At 44.8% G+C, this 19,794-nt stretch overlaps 1 protein-coding gene across 1 annotated transcript; it reads left to right on the top strand.

The window, feature by feature from the left end:
* The first annotated feature begins 14,891 nt into the window (after positions 1-14,891).
* On the top strand, positions 14,892-19,417 carry LOC123138406 (chlorophyll(ide) b reductase NOL, chloroplastic). The gene is made up of 13 exons (XM_044558383.1): positions 14,892-15,296; positions 15,536-15,604; positions 15,936-15,997; positions 16,128-16,214; positions 16,530-16,597; positions 16,701-16,749; positions 16,837-16,922; positions 17,265-17,322; positions 17,869-17,919; positions 18,160-18,210; positions 18,311-18,352; positions 18,959-19,069; positions 19,174-19,417. The coding sequence occupies exons 1-13, from the start codon at positions 15,044-15,046 to the stop codon at positions 19,219-19,221; spliced, it is 1,035 nt and encodes a 344-aa protein (XP_044414318.1). The 5' UTR covers positions 14,892-15,043; the 3' UTR covers positions 19,222-19,417.
* The last annotated feature ends 377 nt before the right edge of the window (positions 19,418-19,794 follow it).

Here is a 19,794-nt window from a genome sequence, read left to right as displayed (position 1 = left end):
AGATAGTGAGACAACCCTGTTGGTCTCCAAGAAAGGTGATAAAAACGATCTTGTAGACAGTGAGAAAACCCCACAGTCCTGGGTTGATGTAGTGTTCGAGTTACTGGCCAGTACCGCTGGCACAAGCTCTTTGAACTCGCTGCCTGAATCACTTCGGCTTCTTCAGTCTTAGCTACAAGCTGGAAGGCATCAGTCAGCTGTGTTGCGGCAAGAAGCCGAAGGACTGAGGAAGTCCCTGCTGAATTCAGATGCGTACTTTCTTGTGCAACAGCAAGTGCTAGAGGATTTAAGCGCCAAACAAGAGAAAGTTAATAAGCTTGCTAAGCATCTTGCCAGCATTATGGGTACCCAGGATATTGTTTCTTGAACTCTTCTAAAGTGGTTTCAGTTCTGGACTTGTTTTGCTGCGGCGTTTATATGCTGCTTTGTTCCCTATATTTGCACTGGTGGCGAACTTTGATGCCCAGTGGATGTAATATGTGTAATAGCCGTGATAGCCTAGCATAAGTTGCTTGCTTATTTATTTCCTTGTTGTCTTGTTTATTTGTTTGCTTGTAGTCAGTGCAGTTCTTTTTCCACGGTTTCCTAGTGGCTGCAATAACCTATTTTTTAAAACTAGGTCACAAATAACCATGGGCTAATATTTACTGTAGTGACACTAGGCCTCCTACGGGCCGTAGAAACAGTGGGCCTTCTATAGGCCGTAGAAACAGTAGGCCTTCTATGGGCCGTAGAAACAATGGGCCTTCTATGGGCCATAGAAATAATGGGCCTTCTAGGGGCCGTAGAAACAGTAGGCCTTCTGCGAGCCGTATCATCAATGGGCCTTATACGGGCCGTAGGATCGATTGGCCAAACATGGGCCAATAACAGGTCGCATTATCACCGTAAACGGGCTAGAGTTGGAATCGTCCGTTCATGGGCCGACCATACGGGTCATCATTAATAGGCCATATTTGATGACGCTATGAAAACGGCCCAACGTATTAACGAACCACAAACGGGCCGACTGTAACCACGGGCTGAATTTGGCCCACAGGCAGAAAACGACAGTAACGGGCCGTAAGTATGCGAATGATGGAAATGAGCCCAAGAATAAATGGGCTGTGAGAAGGCCGAAAGATAACATGGGCTGGAAACGGCCCAACAGAATAATGGGCCGTTAATGGGTATAAAGTGATACACTGTTCATTACGGGCCAATTTCACCATGGGCAGTTAATGGGTGTAAAGTGATACACTATTCATTACAGGCCAGTTTCACCACGGGCTGTTAATAGGCCAAGAGTTACATAGGGCCTCATATGGGCCGAAAGACGTCATGGGCCATACATGGGCCAGAAGTGAAAACGGCCTGGAATCATATTCGATGGCCCAGATGACGCTACTGGGCCTAATTCGAATAGGGCGTAATGGGCCTTGGGTTAGCGGGCTGTAAATGGGCTATATGCGAACAGGCCGTTAACAGGCTTTACATGGGCCGGCCTGCCATCTTTTGACCAAGTCAAACGGGCCAGCCTTTTCACAGGAATGGGCCTCTGTTGGGTCGTGCCATGTGTCGATGTATCATAGGCACCTTCTGTCCAATGAGTGGATGACATCTGTCCCAATGATGAGCCGACACGTGTTTCCTCCAGCCAATGATGATTTTACACGTGGAAAATCCCCATTGGTCGGGGCTGTTAACGAGTTATCGAATCCAAAACCCGACACGATAATGGTGTTCTGTTACGGTGGATGCCACGTGTCGGTTACCCTTGACGAAAGCACTTCTGTGACGTGCGATTTATCGTCATGGAAGTGGAGACTTCCATGATGATAATTTTGGTAATGTCATGGAACACTTCTACAACAGCACAGGTATGACTATCTTGGTTCTGTCATAAATTTGTCATGGATGTACATACATGACAGAAAACGCGACCTACTGTGACAAACACGTATCATCACGAAAGTGTATTTTTTTGTAGTGCCCGTAATTTTTTTCTTACTACTACCAATGTGTTGGCCCGTGCGTTGCAATGGATCCAATGTATATCTATTTAGTGGAGTCCACTCTAAACACATTACGTATTTATTTTTCTCTAACCTTTCGTAGCCATGCAACCAAGCCACATAAGCTTCATGGGTGCCCCCCACATCATATTATTCATACTACGTTGACTGAAAAAAAGATAAATCACCCAAAACAAGATCTTCTCGGTTTTTATTCCTACGATGATGTGCCGTGCACATATCTAGTTATATAGTGGTAGTACTAGTTCTAGTACAAACTTTGTACTAGTAGGAGTAGTAGTATGGAATGCTCGTACTCTATCAACGAGCCCCATCTGACACCAAATTTCTTTGCTTCCGTGCTACAGCTAGATCTTCCCCTCGTTTCTGTTTTCCAACCCAGCGGTGGGCGGGGTGCGGTTTGCCAATAGTCGGTTTTCTCAACGGCGGTTCCACATGAAAGTGAAAATGCTAGGCAACACACCTTCCCTAGCTATGTGGCGTGCAGGACGAGCCGTGGAGTACTCCCGATTCCCGGGCGTGTGGGGGTGCGATGCGAACGTGGAATGCCTTTTCCTTTTACTAGCAATGTGCCCGTGCATTGCGACAGATCCAAAGTAGTAGAATAGTACTTGTTCAGAAACTTGAAGGAAATCACTCTTGTTTTGATATACACTAGCAAGATACCCATGCGTTGCACGGAACATCAAGATGCATTTGTATGAGTAGTTTATCTTGTGGGAGAAAAGGATGAACGAGGGAAGGCCTTATTTGCAAATGTGGAGAGGGGTGTGGGTATCTTTTTGCAAAATTGTCATAGTTTCCTTCCTATCCGCTGGATATAAATAAGATGGCCTGTATTGTAGGATGGCATGCACACCATCATCACCAACTCTATTTTTTATAAGAGTAGAGATACATACCACTAAAAATATATTACTTTTCACTCAAAATATATTTCTCAGGCTGTTTTGATGAGCTAAGGGAGGGATGTGGTTGCTTTCAAGATAATAAGGGGTTTTCTGCAAATTGGAGCAGAGAAGTGGGTTATTGTTGCACAACTTACCTCATAGCCGTTAGATGCAGATCTAATGGTCAGAAACGACGGATGGCAGACACACCACAATCACCAACTGAGTCTTTTATAGGAGCAGGAGTAGAGAACATGTATCTATCTATCTATCTATCTATCTACTCTTATAAAAAAGCAGAGTTGGTGATGATGGTGTGCCTGCCATCCTGCAATATAGTCCGTCTAATCTATATCTAACGGATAGGAAGGAAACTATGACAATGTACCCACACTCCTCTCCACATTTGCAGATAAGGCCTTCCCTCATTCATCCTTTTCTCCCACAAGATCTTGATGTTCCTTGCAATGCACGGGCATCTTGCTAGTAAATTGTAACATTTGGTTCTGCTCCCTGGCATGATCGATAGATAGAAATAATGATTGGAAATGGCAGGGCGGGGCTATTTCCGCTAGATAAGCAGGGTACGTAGTAGCTAGGTTGGTGCATCGTCGGTTTGGTCACATGCGGTCCGACATGTTCTAGTGTTTCTAGCAAGATGCCCGTGCGTTGCACGAAGTTGATGGAAAAGGTAAGCACGACTTATAAATTGACGGATGGAGTACTAGTTACAGTGATGCATATAATTAAGCAAAGGGATCGCACATGTCGGTATTGACTGGAACGAGAATGCAATAGCACAATAAGAATTAAGGCCACGATGATGCGATTGCAGTGGTGGTTACAGGAGGCAAGAAGAAAGATGCATCCATCAATGTACGACCTCCTCCTCCTCAACTTAGTACGCCAAGCCACTGACCACTGGCTAAGGAGCGGCAGCTTTTGTGGCAAGGTCAAGGTGCTTCTCAGCAAAGGCATCCAAGGCTTCCAGCCGGTTGAGGAAGGCCAACATCGTAGCGTCCTCACTGGCCTTGTAGATACCTATGTACATGATTTTCTCATACACGTGGATGTGTAGGTCGACGAATTCTTGCAGGGCGAGGCACCTCGTGGCGAGCGCGACCTCCAGGTGGACATTCTTCGTGGCATCGGCGGGCAGTCGCAGAGCCACCAGTGCTTGAAAGAGGTTCCGGCCTTGGAGGCCGATTAGGGTGGCAGGCAATGAGGAGCCCGGGCACGCGGGCTGGAGGAGTACGACGATGTCGTCACGAGTTTCTTGAGGACGGTGAACTTGTTGGTGGTGGCAATGATCATCTGGTCACACTGAGAGTCGTAGTTGGCGTCGACGGTGGCCATCCACTAGTCGGTCGCCAACACCGTCTGGAGACGATCCTCGGCGCCATGCCGCAGGCCGGCGTCGTGGACCATCTAGCACAGCCGCTGGCTGCTCGCGCGCATCGCCGCCATGGGTCTGGAGTGAGCCCTTTTGCGCTTAGTGTAGGTGCTTAGGCAAATTCTTAGGTGCGTACGATGTGGTAGATGCATTGGAATGGAGGGGCGCCTTTATATGAGTGCAAACTGCGTTGCATTGACATCGTGCAGCCTCTTTTCCCGGTCCTCCTCCCATTACTTCCCTCATGCATTCACGATGCTAATTGAAGGAGGATGCATCATTGGCCGTTCAACATTTCAGGAACCGCTACCCCCTCCGTCGTCTGAATTAAAGCCGTATCAGGAACTGCACCGCCCGCTTTCAAATCGAATAGTACTGCGCTGCCCGCTGCACGCCCGGCTGAACATGCCTCCTCGCTTCCATCAAACCCCTCCGTTAAACCCGCATGCAAATCTAGAAACCTACTCCGGCAACACTCCATTCATGAGCGGGCCGGAATTAAACATAACACTGACCGAGCTCCTCCCGTCCGCCCTCAATTTAAACGAGGCCAGACACCGGCCAAGCTCCTACCGTCCGCCCTCTATTTAAACAAGGCTAGACAAACAGCGGGCAAGAATCACACCCCTCCGCCGCTCCCACATCTCCTCCTTCACCATTTTCTCCACTCTTCCGATGGCTTCCGAGGAGCCGTTCTCCGGCATACTACCCGGCTGGGTGGCCCGCCGAGCCCTCCGAATACGGGCGAGGCCGCTCGGTGCTTCACCAACCTTGCTTGGCCCGATAGAGCTAGTTGCTGCCCCAAGCCGACGCATGGTTCAGCAACTCGCTGCTCCAATTCAGCTCGATGAGGAGTGGCGAGTTGCTCCACGCCGGCACGACGATGAGCACACCGGTACGGGCGTCATCGCTGCCGCGTTGTACCGCGCCACTAGTGTCTACGGTGGACGCGCCTCCCGTGTCTGTGAACGCGCCTCCTGTGCCTGCGGCAGCGCCATCCAGGCACAGACATAATCTGTGCGTGTGGAGAGAGACGAGTCGGAGGCCAGCTTCTCCATGTCCGTCACCATCATCGAGGAGAAGTAGAACACATGAGGCCGCCGCCACTTGGGTCCTATGAAGGCCACCTCCGAGGCGACGACTGTGCATTCAGGTGGTTTCTTTGCTGCTTCGTCTCTTCCGAGGACTTTCGTCGACCCCGCAAGTGTCTGTCGGACATGAGGAAGACAAAGGGATCCGCGGGCGGCCATTTAGATTAGGTACTCCCTTTTCGGCTGGCGGGAAATATTTGTTCTAAGAGTGGATAAATTGGATGTATCTGTAACTAAAATAAGTCTAGATACATCCATTTCTAGGACAAGTATTTCCGGACGGAGGGAGTATTAATTATACCAAGAGAGCCGGATTAGCACTGTTTAGTTCATGTAAATGTAATGAAACCCATCATGTTTATATGAAGATCCGGATTTTTTATATGAAATTATTCATGCTTATATGAAATCAGTCCGTGTTTGCACGAATTTCATCTTCTTGGTTAGAGTTGTGAAAATGTATGCCGCTGGCGTTTGATGTCGTCCTCCGCAAAAGGAAGTGGGAGGAAATTTGCCGGCTGGTGTTGGAGATGCTCTTATGCTGGAAATAATACATCCAATCCATTTGAGTTTATTGTGTGTATGATTCCCCCTCTATAAAAATTTAATTGCATGTAGAGTGTGCCTACAGCTTCGTACAGAAAGTTAAAAAGAAACAAGTCCATCCTTAATCTTGTATTCTAAGTACTCTGTGGGTTCCACTATCAGTACAGTAGCGAAATAAGTATATATTAAATAAGTAATATATAATATAAAAATCTAAAGCTAAAGGCAGAATTCGAACTTAGGTCATCGCGTGCGAGCATCCGACGCTAACCAGTCCAGCACATTTTTGTTGTGGACCATGCTGGAGATATATCTCCATGTCTACTCTTATACTCCCTTCGTTCCTGAATATTTGTCATTTTCATATTTCAAATGGACTACCACATACGGATGTGTATGTAGACATATTTTAGAGTATAGATTCACTCATTTTGCTCCGTATGTAGTCACTTGTTGAAATCTCTAAAAAGACAGATATTAAGGAACGGAGGTAGTAGAAAACAGAGTTGGGGATGATGGTGTGCATGCCATCCTGCAATATAGGCTGTCGGATTTATATCTAAAGGATAGGAAGGAAACTATGGCAATTTTGCAAAACGATACCCACACCCCTCTCCACGTTTGCAAATAAGGCCTTCCCTCGTTCATCCTTTTCTCTCACAAGATAAACTACTCATACAAATGCATATTGATGTTCCGTGCAACACACAGTCATCTAGCTAGTTTCTTTTAAAATGGTTACTGCGATAATTGGGTTGAAGTGATATATTTTATGTCTGCCCCGATTGATTTCAGATTCACTAGTAGTAACAAAGAAAAGGTTGCCTTGTTAATTAACAGAAAATAGGGTGAAAACTATTACATGAGGCCGGTAAACACAAGGCACACTGGGTTCAACGTCATCGTCACTACAGCTGTGCGCGCGCGAGAAGTCTACATATCGAGGGGGCTACGGAAAGAAAGATGTATCGAGTGTGTCTGAGCGTGGCACAGAGACACAATGTTTGAGAGAGAAACCAATTTATAGATTAAGATCAGATTGAGTTGTCACCCTTCTACTTTCATTGTTGGGGTGGGGGTGGGGAGGGGGAAGGGAGAGAAAGATGTATCGAGAGTGTGCACGGTAGGCACAGAGGCACAACTAGCAGTGTGTGTGCATTTGTGTGTGTTTGAGAGAGAAGCAGTAGATAGATTGCTATCAAGATTGAAGTGCCACCCTAATCCTTCGGTGTCGGGTAGTGTGTGTGTGTGTGTGTGTGTGTGTGTGTGCGTGTGTTTGAGATAGAAGCCAGTCGATAGATCAGTATCAAGATCGAGGTGTCACCCTACTCCTTCGGTGTCGGGAAGTGTGTGTGTGTGGGTGTGGGGGGCAGTGACACTTACATATCTCTACTCTTATAAAAAACAGAGTTGGTGATGATGGTGTGCCTGCCATCCTACAATATAGGGCATCTAATTTATATCTGACGGATAGGAAGGAAACTATGGCAATTTTGCAAAAAGATACCCACACCCCTCTCCACATTTGCAAATAAGGCCTTCCCTCATTCATCCTTTTCTCCCACAAGATAAACTACTCATACAAATGCATCTTGATGTTCCGTGCAACGCATGGGCATCTTGCTAGTAGGGAGAAGGAGTTTGTGTGACACATATCTATATTAAGGGATAGGTAGATAGCATGTGTGCGAGGCATACTTAAAGCATCACAGAGATAAACAAATAGTGTGCATGCAAGTACCAGAAAAAATGAAGCGAGAAACAATGTCTACGCGCGCGCGTGTTTTTGTTTGTGTGTGTGTGTGTGTATGAGTGTGTGTGTGTGTGTGAGAGAGAGAGAGAGAGAGAGATCCAAACAAGAGGTGCTCTGCTGGAATCCCATTGTATGGATTCATATGTTTCCAGAACTCAAGTTAACCTTAGGCATATGTGTGAGAGACATAATTATACTTTGAGACATTAATGGTTGTGGGTGGGAGGAATTAAAGGGGTGGGCGTGTTCGACAGAGAGAGCGTGTGTGTTTCTGTGTGAGAGACTTGTAGGACGGGGTAGAAAGATGAATTATAACCTTGACGGAGGGAGAGAAATACACGAAGTGCACGTGTGTGATTCCGATGCCCATGGGGAAATGAGATATGTATGTGTGTGAGAGAGATTGCACAATTCATTCATGTATCACTATCTAGGGATCGTGGACGTGCATCACTTGAACATAAATCAATATCTACTTCGTATCGTGGCCAAAGTTACAATATCGATTTAACGCTATAAAGATCGGACACTCACGTATCACATTTTTTCTATCTAAATAGACCTTTTCAATTGTGCATGCCAAAGTTATAGTGATATTTTTTCAAACAACCAATGTAGCTGTCACGTACATGCACCATTGTTAGTCTTGCATTCAAATTCATTAGTCTTGGATGATTTAAGGTTCTATTATGAAGTAATATATGTAATATTCATATATGAATTCAACGGGTACACAATTTATGAAATGGAGGCTATGTAATCATATGAGGTAACAATTTTAAGTAGCGGACTACAATATCCATTTCTTTTGTGGGACTATAATATCCATTTCTTTTTGTGCGCCTCTACACTAACACGTCAATGCATTATGTTTAAAGTAAATAACCAATGGCACTAAATTATCTATTTACATGAGAAATACGTAGGCTGAGCATTTGATCCTTTTTGGTCAACGCGCCTCTACACCCGTACGATTGGTCGCGCCCGTGTGAACGTCCAAGTTATCGGTGCATCATTCCAAGTTATTGTTTTTTTTTCTGGGGTGGACTTCACACGAGTTATTAACTGTTGACGCGTGCCCCGTGTACACAGTCTTGCATGACCTTCCTGCTAGCACGGTCCAAAATTAGTTGAAACTGGATACAAATGATCCCGCGGGTGGCAAAATCTCCCGCCTCCTTCTAAAATTTCCGCCACCTAGTCTTTAGCATGCGAAATTCCCCTTTTGTCCTTGATGCATGGAGAACAACATTTACAATACCTCCCTCACCTACATAATAAGTCGGGGTTGCTTTGGTAACTTCCGGTTCCCCCCACCACACGGCACCCCCATTTCCTCTCCCCCTCCCGCAAAAACGACTAACTCCACAGCACCAGAGCATCTTACATCACGTCGTCCGTACTTCATCAGCCTTTCTACCCCTCCCCTCTCGAAACCCTAGACTGCTCATCCACCGGTGTACCAGAGCCCATTCACTGCCAGCGGCGTCCGCCTCGCGGATCTGCTTCTGCGGCCGCATCTACCCCTCCCACCTCCCCTAGAAACAAGTAGACTGCTCATCCACCACTATACCACAGCCCAGTCAATGTCAGCCTTATCCACGGCGCCGGATCTACTTCGTCGGTACTCTCGTCAACCGCAGTGCATCTGCAGCGGCTCCTTCGTACTCCCCACTAGAGGCGCTTCGTCCATACACCCCTCGGAGCCGCCCCACCGACGCCCCCGTCGACGGCCTCTGATCCTCTTCCCCGACACCTTCCTCAACCCTACCGGAGCCGCTTCGCCGACACCATCGTCAACCCTACCGGAGTAGCTTTGCCTATACCATTCTCAACCCTACCAGGGCCGCTTTGCCAACTCACAAGTCCACGTCCTTAGATCCGCTTCGTCGCACCCTCATCCAACCTACCGGAGCAGCTTCTGACGCCCCGTCCACGGCCGCAGATCCGCATCGTCGACACCATCCTGAACCCAACCACCGGAGCAGCTTCACTGACGCCCTCGTCCACGGCCACAGATCTGCTTCGCCCACACCGTAGTCCACCCTACAGGAGCCTCTCCACAAACACCCTACTCGACGGTTCTAGATCTCCTTACCGGACCCCGACAGCCAGCGTAGCATCATCACCCTTGATGTTTCTAACCTGATTCCCACCATCTGGCAAGATGCCAAGCACCCACCACGGCGTAGGTACTTGTCACCTTTAAACCCGTCCAGCATCACCTGCCCGATGTACTTCAAATATACTAACAGGTCACTGTTGCATGTTATGCAGCTGGCAAAAACTACAAGGACGATGTTTCTTCTGGATCTAACAGCTTGGCCAACCAAGATCCTAGACTGAGGCATTGCTATGATCTTGTAAGTGTGTCTCTCTCTCTTGTATTGTTGTGTGCCTGCCAGTGTGCTTTGCTAGGATTTTCGACCAGTAATCCCTTTGTGCAGACAATAATTTCTACTACTGGTTGCTAAATTAGATATGTAGATGTCATACATGATACTACCTCGTACCTCCGTTCCTAAATATAAGTCTTTCTATAGATTCCACTATAGGCTACATGCAGAAAAAAATGAGTGAATCTACACTCAAAAATGCATCTATATACATCTGTATGTGGTTCATACTGGAATCTCTACAAAGACATATATTTAGGAACAAAGGTAGTACATTACACAAGATCGTAGGTGGCATGTAGGAATTCGAGTGCACTACATTAGGCTCCCTTAGAGTGCCTGCTAGTCCAGCACACAAAGTCATGGCTAGTTTATGCTACACACACAATCATTAATTGGTGGTTTAAATATGCGCAAGGGATATGCAATGTATTATCATGTAGAGATGTCTGAAATTAGCCATGTCAACTTGCAGATAGGGTTACACAACGAAAAAGTACAAGATGTATGTGGCAATTTTATGGAACATCGCAAGAACATAGAGTAGGATAATTCTTGAATATGCTACATCGTTGAAACAGGGGCCAACACGCCCAAACATTTCTTGGACGAGCAAACATGTGTAGTCAAAGCGGGCCTTAATTGGGCTAGTCAAAATAATATTTAGTGGATCCCAAATGATGTGGCCCACCGTAACAACGCTCTTAGCAGGCCGTTAACAGGCCAAAAGCTCGATAGGGTCATATAAATGGAAATGGCTCGCGGGCCTCTAGCAGGCCGAAATACATGTCAATTTTGTCTCGGCCTTTTTACTTTACGGGCCAATAAGAGGCCGAAAGTGGTATGGGCCAGAGGAGGCCCAATTTGCAAACTAGGCTTTTAACAAGCCGAATGTCGTGTTGGGCTGAAATGATGCCCTATGGAACGTGGGCCCCTAATGGACAAGTCAAAGGCCCAACTGTTGTGCGGGCCATTAACAGGCCAAGAGACAAAATGGGCTAGGAGTTGGCCCATTTACAAAATAGGCCGAGGGCAGGCCTAAGTCACAGCGGGCTAGAATTGGCCCAACTGTAGAATGTGCCGGGAAAAGGCCGAAAGACGTTCCGAGCCATTAACGGGCTGGAACTGACGATGGGCTGCTAACAGTCCGAAAGAAGCTCGGGCCGTAATTGGGCCCAAAGACGTAGCGGGCCATTAACGGGCTTAAACTGATGATGGGCTGGAAATTGTCAAATCCAGAGTGAGCCTTTGATGGGCCGATTCTGTGTAACTTATATGGGCCGTGCTTGTAAATGGGCCTGACTCAAGTAGGCCGCTAATGGGCCGGCCCGCTTGTGTTGACAGGCCCAGCCTTTTAACCTAAGTGGGACACTGTTGGGCCGAGACACGTGTCGATGTATCATAGGCGCGTTTCATCCATTCGTTGGATGACAACTGTCCGAATGCCGGGCCAACACATGGATCTGCCCGCCAATGAGAATTTTACACGTGGATAATCCCCATTGGTCCGTGCTATTGACAGGTTATCGGATCCAAACTGGAATCCGATAGCTTAACGGCGACCTGTTATGGTGGATGCCACGTGTCGGTCACCCTTGACGAAAGTACTTCTATGAAGCGTGATTTATCGTCATGGAAGTGGACACTTCCGTGATGATAATTTTGGTAATGTCATGGAACACTGCTACGATAGCACAGGTATGACTATCTTGATTCTGTCATAAAATCGTCATGGATGTACATGCATGACAGAAAACGTGACCTACTGTGACAAACACATATCATCACGGAAGTGTATTTTTTTGTAGTGGGAGGGCTTCTATATCAACACCATTGCCTCTCCGATGAAGCGTGAGTAGTTTACCATAGACCTACGGGTCCATAGATAGTAGCTAGATGTCTTCTTCTTTCTCTTTGACTCTCAATACCATGTTCTCCTCGATGTTTTTGGAGATCTATTCGATGTAATACTCTTTTGCGGTGTGTTTGCCGAGATCCGATGAATTGTGGATTTATGATCAACTTATCTATGAATATTATTTGAATCTCCTCTGAATTCTTACATGCATGATTTGATATCTTTGCAAATCTCTTCGAACTATCGATTTGGTTTGGCCAACTAGATTGGTTTTTCTTGCAATGGGACAAGTGCTTAGCTTTGGGTTCAATCTTGCGGTGTCCTTTCCCAGTGATAGTAAGGGCAGCAAGGCACGTATTGTATTGTTGCCATCGAGGATAACAAGATGGGGTTTTCGTCATATTGCTTGAGTTTATCCCGCTACATCATGTCATCTTACTTAATGCGTTACTCTGTTCTTCATGAACTTAATACTCTAGATACAGGCAGGAGTCGGTCGATGTGTGGAGTAATAGTAGTAGATGCAGAATCGTTTCAGTCTACTTGACATGGACATGATGCCTACATTCATGATCATTGCCTTAGATATCATCATAACTTTGCGTTTTTTTATCAATTGCTCGGTAGTAATTTGTTCACCCACCGTAATATTTTCTATCTTGAGAGAAGCCTCTAGTGAAACCTATGGCCCCCGGGTCTACTTTCCATCATATAAGTTCCCAATCTATAATTTTAGTTTCCTATTTACTTTCTTTTCAATCTTTTACTTTTCGTTTCATAAACCAAAAATACAAAAATATTACTTTACCGTTATCCATCTCTATCAGATCTCACTTTGCAAATAACCGTGAAGGGATTGGTAACCCCTTTGCCGCGTCGGGTGCAAGTTGGTGTTTGTTTGTGCAGGCCACCGGTGGCTTGCGCGTTGTCTCCCACTGGATTGATACCTTAGTTCTCAAAAGCTAAGGGAAATACTTACTCTACTTTGTTGCATCACTCTTTCCTCTTCAAGGGAAAAAACCAACACAAGCTCAATAGGTAGCAAACACCATCAGATTCCATATCGGCTAGGCGCTCCTCCTCACTGCATCTCGATCTCCATGCGGTCGCGGTGGCAGCGACCGGCTATGGTGGCGGTCGCAGACAGTGACGTGCACCCTTTCCACCCCGAGGCTGGTGCCAAGGCGACTTCTCCGCGGCCGGGGAAGGCCCTCACCCAATGGCGCTGTCTCCCCGTGAGTGGTCTCCCTAAGCATCACAGGCTGGTCCACGTAGACGACTCGCGATCGGCATTGATGCGAGCGTCGAGCAACGTGTTTCGACGATGCCGGAGGAGGCTCGGGCTCGAGCGCGCGGAGGCTTAGATGATGGCTCTATATTTTAAGCATTTTTAGAGCTCATCTTCATGTTCTCTTCATATGTTATGTCCCATTTAAACTAAAAATGTGTCTATATAATAATTATTGATTTTTGCTTTTTCATTGTGAGCATTGGACATTTGTGATCTTATTTGGTTTTCACTAGCTTTATTTGTTTTCTTGTGTCTGCAGGTGTTTTGGAGCAACCTAAGACCAAGAACGACAAAGGAATCAAAGATGAGTTCAATACAAAGGACTTTCACTCGAGGGACAAAAACATACTTCTCTCTAATCCCTTTTTTTTGGAAAAACTTCACATCTATTTATCAATATCAAGGTAGTATAAAGAATACCAGAAGTAAAAATACATTCAGATTCGTATACCACCCAACGATGACTACAAGCATTGGAGTGAACCGAAAGCGTGTCACCATCATCACCCCTCCCTCATTCAAGCTGGACATATCTCGTTGCAGTAGATAGTCAGGAGGTCGTCGTGTTATTACCCTATAGGACCAGCGCACGAGAACAACAACTGCAACCGATGAAGAGAAGCGTAGATCACAATGATCCAACCCGTAGACACACAAACATAGACAAACGAAGATCAATCCACATGGATCCACCGAAAACAAACGCCGACCGAATTCCACGAGAACCATCGGTCACAAACCTTCCCAAACCCTTCGGCGACGCTACAAGCACCGCCGAAATAGGATCTAGGTGGGGAGAACCTTATTCCATCTTCAAAGAGCCACCACCGCTACACCTCTATGAGGAGGACCCAAGCCCTAATAAAAAAATACAGAACTCTTCTGCCGGCAAGGCCCGGGATCCACCACACCTTCACGACCTTAAGGACACGGGAGACACAAGGCAGAATAGCGTCGGAGTGAACGAAAGCCACGGGAGACCCTAGCAGCCGGTGCCCTTGCGTGCGAGCGAAGGGGTACAAGCTCTCTCTAGTCCTTTTGACTGCCTACCTTCTTGTTACATTGAATTTTTGTGGCCGTGATCGATCGAGCTATTTTGCTCAAACCCATGGATCACCTACCTGACCCGGTACTCGGAATGCGACGAATGCACACCACACTATACTACGGTCCATAAAACCAAACCTTTCGTGCAAGACTCCTTCACTGGTCTTGTGATGTCGACCCAGGCTAAATGCAAAAATAGATTCAGAATTTAGCTTTTTCTGTTCTTATAGACTTTCATTTGAGCAAAAGTTCTACATACTCCTTCAATGCAAACCAATGATAATCTTTAATATTTTAAAACTGATGATTAGCCTGTGGTTGGATGATTATGCAGATGTCCAAATGACTGAATTGACAATGTGGCGTTCCATTGGTGTGGATTATTATTTCAGTGAGAAGCGACATTTTTATCGACAACGAAGCGTCTGTGATGGTTTCATCAATCTTAAAACTCTCCGGCTCAATTTTTTCTTTCTTAAAACTCTACAAATTTAATCCGATTTTTCAGAAGGCATGGTGTAATCGGCGTTTATATATATCAAAAAGAAAAATGAAAACTTGTTCGTCGGGGAATGAAAAAGGAGACGAGGAAGACGACAACTGAACCCGAGAGTTTGCGGACGCCGGACCGCTCGCCGACGCTGACGTGCGGGCCATCGCGCCGTCGGGCACGCCACTCTCTCCCCGGTTCGTTATCTCGGCGAGCACGCGTCGCACGCCCGCTCGCTCGCTCGCGCCTCCTCCGTCTCCTCCGGAATCCCGGATGGCCACCGTCGCCGCCTCGCTCCCGCTCCGGGCGGCCGCCCGCGCGGGCCCGGCACCGTCCCGCGCACCACCCTCCGACGCAGCCTTCTTCCCCGGCCGCCCGTGGCAGCGCGGGCTGGCGGCGAGGGGCCGGCCCTGGGGATCGGTGGGGTGGTTCCGGGCGGAGGCTCTTCCCGGTGGTGCCGGCGGACCGCCGCGGAGGGAGCCCATGGCGCCTCCTTACAATGTCCTCATCACCGGTTCCACCAAAGGTGCTGCCTTTGTTCGTTTCACAGCGATTTTGTTTCTCTGAACAAGAGTTGTGCTGAATCAATCAATGGACGGATGGCTGAGCTTGAAACTGGGGACAGGATTGATTTGATATCCAATCGTGGCGTAGATTGTAGAGGATGATAGAGGCATACATCACATGTGGAAATTGTATTGGCTTCAGTTAACATTTGTAAGGTCTTGCTTGCTCAGTGACCTCTGGATGCACGTTCTTCAACAGGTATAGGATACGCGCTGGCAAGGAAGTTCCTCAAGGCTGGTGATAATGTTGTAATATGCTCAAGATCAGGTTAGAAATAAACACCTGCTTTTAATTGTTACTTTTCTTTAGGTGTTTCATAAAACAAATTGATGTTTAAGATGCATGTCAAATCGATCTGCTTTAGCAGTTCCCGCACTTATATTGTAATAATATACGATCCGCGTTTAGGTAGGTTCCAACTCTTTTAGATCATTGATCTGTTCAAAGAGGCTTTTAATGATTGTTCTAAATGACAAACAAATTAAATGTTTTGATATTATTGAGACAACTTCCATAAAGAATGAAATGGACACGTGCAAGTTCCAATTTATACCAGCTTAGTCTTTTCTTGACATGCAGTCTACTTTATCCTCTACAGCTGAAAGGGTAGAATCTGTAACAAATGACTTGAAAAAAGAATTTGGAGAGCAACATGTGTTGGTACCTACTGCTGACCTACTTGGTCCCTATATTTTCATTCAAGTTTTGTTCATAAAAATCGTCAAAATAGTACAGTGCAACACGTTTAACTCCATAGTCTCTATTGTCTCCTTTTTTTGTGCTATGATAGGGGACTGTCTGTGATGTTAGAGAAGGAAAGGATGTGAAGGCGCTTGTGGATTTTGCGCGTGACAAGCTGGAGTATATTGATATTTGGGTACATAGTTACCCCTCCCTCACCAAACACTTGCATTGCACATGCACTTTTATTCGTGTTCGTTCTTTTTTGGTACAACTATGACAACCACTTGCTATGAAATGACACTGATGCTCACTGCATAGTTTCCCTTATTTGAAATATTTGATAGTTCGGTGCTTGTTGTAGGAATTGTGGTGTGCAATCCACATTGTTGTGCTTGGAAATTGATACTCAGCTTTCCTTAACTGTTTAATGTTCATGCGTTAAATTGACGGGCTCTGTTATGTCATAATTTTTTTTGGAATTTCTTATGAATTATTTCTATTGATGCAGATCAACAATGCCGGATCAAATGCATATAGTTACAAACCTTTGGTGGAAACCTCTGATGAGGCTCTAATGTAATTCTCTATCTCTATATTGACAAGGCTTGAACAAGCACACCTTCATTCAGTTGCACCTCGAGTGCCAATAATTCATTGACCCTTTTCTTTGATTTAACAGTGAGGTGATCACCACTAACACTCTTGGATTGATGCTATGTTGTCGCGAGGTATTACTTTCCACTCAATATTAGATATTTGTCGTATAGCATGGTGACTGCTGAAGAATTCCAACACTCATCGTCTTGCCATCTTAGGCAATAAATATGATGTGGAACCAACCTCGAGGTGGTCACATATTTAACATTGATGGTGCTGGCTCTGATGGAAGGCCAACCCCAAGGTACCATTTCCGTTTGTTCTCTCATATGTTGTAAATTCTGGATACTCAGCTGAGTGTGCTGTCACATGATTTCGTTTAACTGCTCATATAGTTTGAACCTGTGGAATTGAACATAGTGTTATATATCCTGTTCTTTTGACGCTGATATAAGTATATCCATTTGTTCTTCTCCACATGTGTGTATTGTACTTGACATACTGAATTTGCATGGCCATATGGCAGTATCAGTTATTTGTATTAAATGAAAGTTGTGACAAAACGAAATACTAAGAAGACAGACTCAATCATCTTTTGGTGAACTAGTAGTCTTGAATTTTAAGTAATTATTATTATAATCACCAGGTTTGCCGCTTATGGTGCAACGAAGAGAAGTGTGGTGCACCTTACAAAGTCTCTACAGGTAAAGATAACATGTGTGACGATTTAACCTGAAATGATTAGTTTCTGTTTGAGCAGTTCCAATGAAGCATTTTGAAATAATGAACTATTTGCTGTATTGTAACCTCATGAAATTGTCGATAGCCTCGAAGCACAACCATTCAGCAGTACAATGAGATAACTACTGTTTTATCAATATTTAGAGCCATGTTAAATTCCCAAGTAGTTGCTCATTAATCACTGCCACAAACTCATATCTGGGACATCGTAAAGCTGTAATCATCCATAGAGAAAATAATAGGCAATTTATTGCTGTGTGCTCGAACTTGGCTCAGTGGCATGAATTTTTATTAAGTTTACATTTATTTCCACAACAACAACAAAGCCTTTTGTCCCAAGCAAATTGGGGTAGCCTAGGGATGAAACTCCACAAAAACTGTGAGAACCCAAAAGAGAAGACATAAAGTACAAGCAAGCAAAATAAATCAAGGCAGTATACTGGTGCAGGTCACAGCTTTGCAGCATTATTAGAAACTGTGTGGAGAAGATAACATGATTCTTTTTGCAGGCTGAGTTGCAGATGAATGAAGTGAATAATGTCGTGGTGCATAATTTATCGGTATATGGCTCCACCCTTTCTTTAGTTATCTTTTACTATTCTAGAGTTCCTAACTATTCTCTCGCATAAAGATAATTAGAAGTTGGGTGTGGTTTAACTAACTAGTTTGTGTAAGTTTGTAAGTATTGGTCAATGGAATATCCGTATAAGTAAATGACCGCCTTTTGTTTCTAAGTTCTGTGTATAACTCTGAAAAGGATAGTCACACACTAACAGTAAGTACATAACTAATTTTTGCAGCCTGGCATGGTTACGACTGATCTTCTTATGTCTGGTGCTACCACAAAGCAAGTAAGGGATAGACACAATTTCTTTCTGACATTCTTTTTCTTTTTGCCATTGTTGATAAGATAATTCATGGTTACTAAATTGTGAATTTTACTGATGGCAGGCAAAGTTTTTCATCAATATATTAGCTGAAACTCCTGATGTGGTGAGAGCTATGCCATTGTTCCTGTTTTTTTTTACAGGGCCATTGGTCCTTTTCCTCCAGAACAATGTTGACTCTTCTTCTAAACTCTAAAGCTTATGTTCGGCTGCAGTAGTAATCATTTTTAGCTGCTTTAGGCCTGTGTCCATTTGATGTGTAGAAGAGTCCGACCACTTAGCTTGAACGTGGTCTCCAGACTTGTTTATACATTCCTGAAATTTGTGATTTGGTCGTTGTTGAAGGGCTGTTAACCTTTTGTGCTTGCTTTAACAAAGTTAAAAAGTGGTAACTTCAAGTTCTTCATATGATGTTGCAAGGCAGACATGTGTTATCAAATGTGTCGATCTGAAGTTCTGAAAAAGAAAGTTAATCTAATATAAATTGTCAAAATTAGCTTACGAAGCTTATAACTTAGCTTAAAAATCTTAGTCTGTCCATGACAGACATGTTTTCTTTGTACAGCAAATGAGCGGTATCCTCTAGGTTCATTTGCGATGGATATCTGTTAATGATTCAGCTTACCTGCCTTTAATGTTATTTTACACTTTTTTATCATATGATCTGTTTGGTAATATGGTAATATAATAATCATGTTGACTATTAAAATAGGTTGCGGATTACCTTGTTCCAAACATCAGAGAAATCCCTACCAAGCAATCCATGAAGCCGACTTACATTCGCTTTCTCACAGGCTTGAAAGCCTACTCCAGAATATTTTCAGTAAGAACTATCTGAAACCTGGGGAGGGTCTTTTATTAATCTTGGACATCCCCAACCAATGTCAAATTTACTGTGATAATCATTCTTCCTGATTTTATTTGCAGAGAATTGCTTTTGGTGCTCGTAGGAACAAGTATGTTGCCGAGGATTAGTTTTCTTACTGCCATCTTCCAACCCAGAAGAAACCTAGGGATATTCTTGTTATCATATTTTAGAAGTCCATTCTTTTCCTGTAAAAATAGGATGTATCACTGAGGGCATCTTGAGAGCACAACAATGTACTCCTCATATATACAATACATGTAATTTGATTAAACCTCATCAAATTTATTGTCATTGATTGAATCATTCACAGTTCACTGGATTATTTATGGACCTTGTGATCTAGTTGCATGTTGCATTTTCAATGCAAGAGGAGCCCATGATACATCTATGCACCTACACATTAAGGCTGAAGCCATTTTTCCTTGCTACTTCGGTACTTCCTATAACTTGTGTAGTCTTGCCTAACTTATCTGTTGGGGCGAGTTCGTCGTGCAATTAAGCACCTATGATCAATTTATTATGTTTGTACAACATTTTTTTCATTGAAAGGCATGTAGGATGGCATTGCAACGACAGGACATGGTCATGCACTCATGCTGGCATGCTGCTACCTTGCTGCTAGGTGTTTGGCGTAATAGGATAGGACTTTGATCACATGTCACACATCCAGATTGCCTGAT

Source organism: Triticum aestivum, chromosome 6B, assembly GCF_018294505.1.
Source record: "Triticum aestivum cultivar Chinese Spring chromosome 6B, IWGSC CS RefSeq v2.1, whole genome shotgun sequence".
Lineage (NCBI taxonomy): Eukaryota > Viridiplantae > Streptophyta > Magnoliopsida > Poales > Poaceae > Triticum > Triticum aestivum.
The sequence above is the reverse complement of the archived record's forward strand: the minus strand, read 5'-3'. Positions and strand labels throughout refer to the sequence as shown.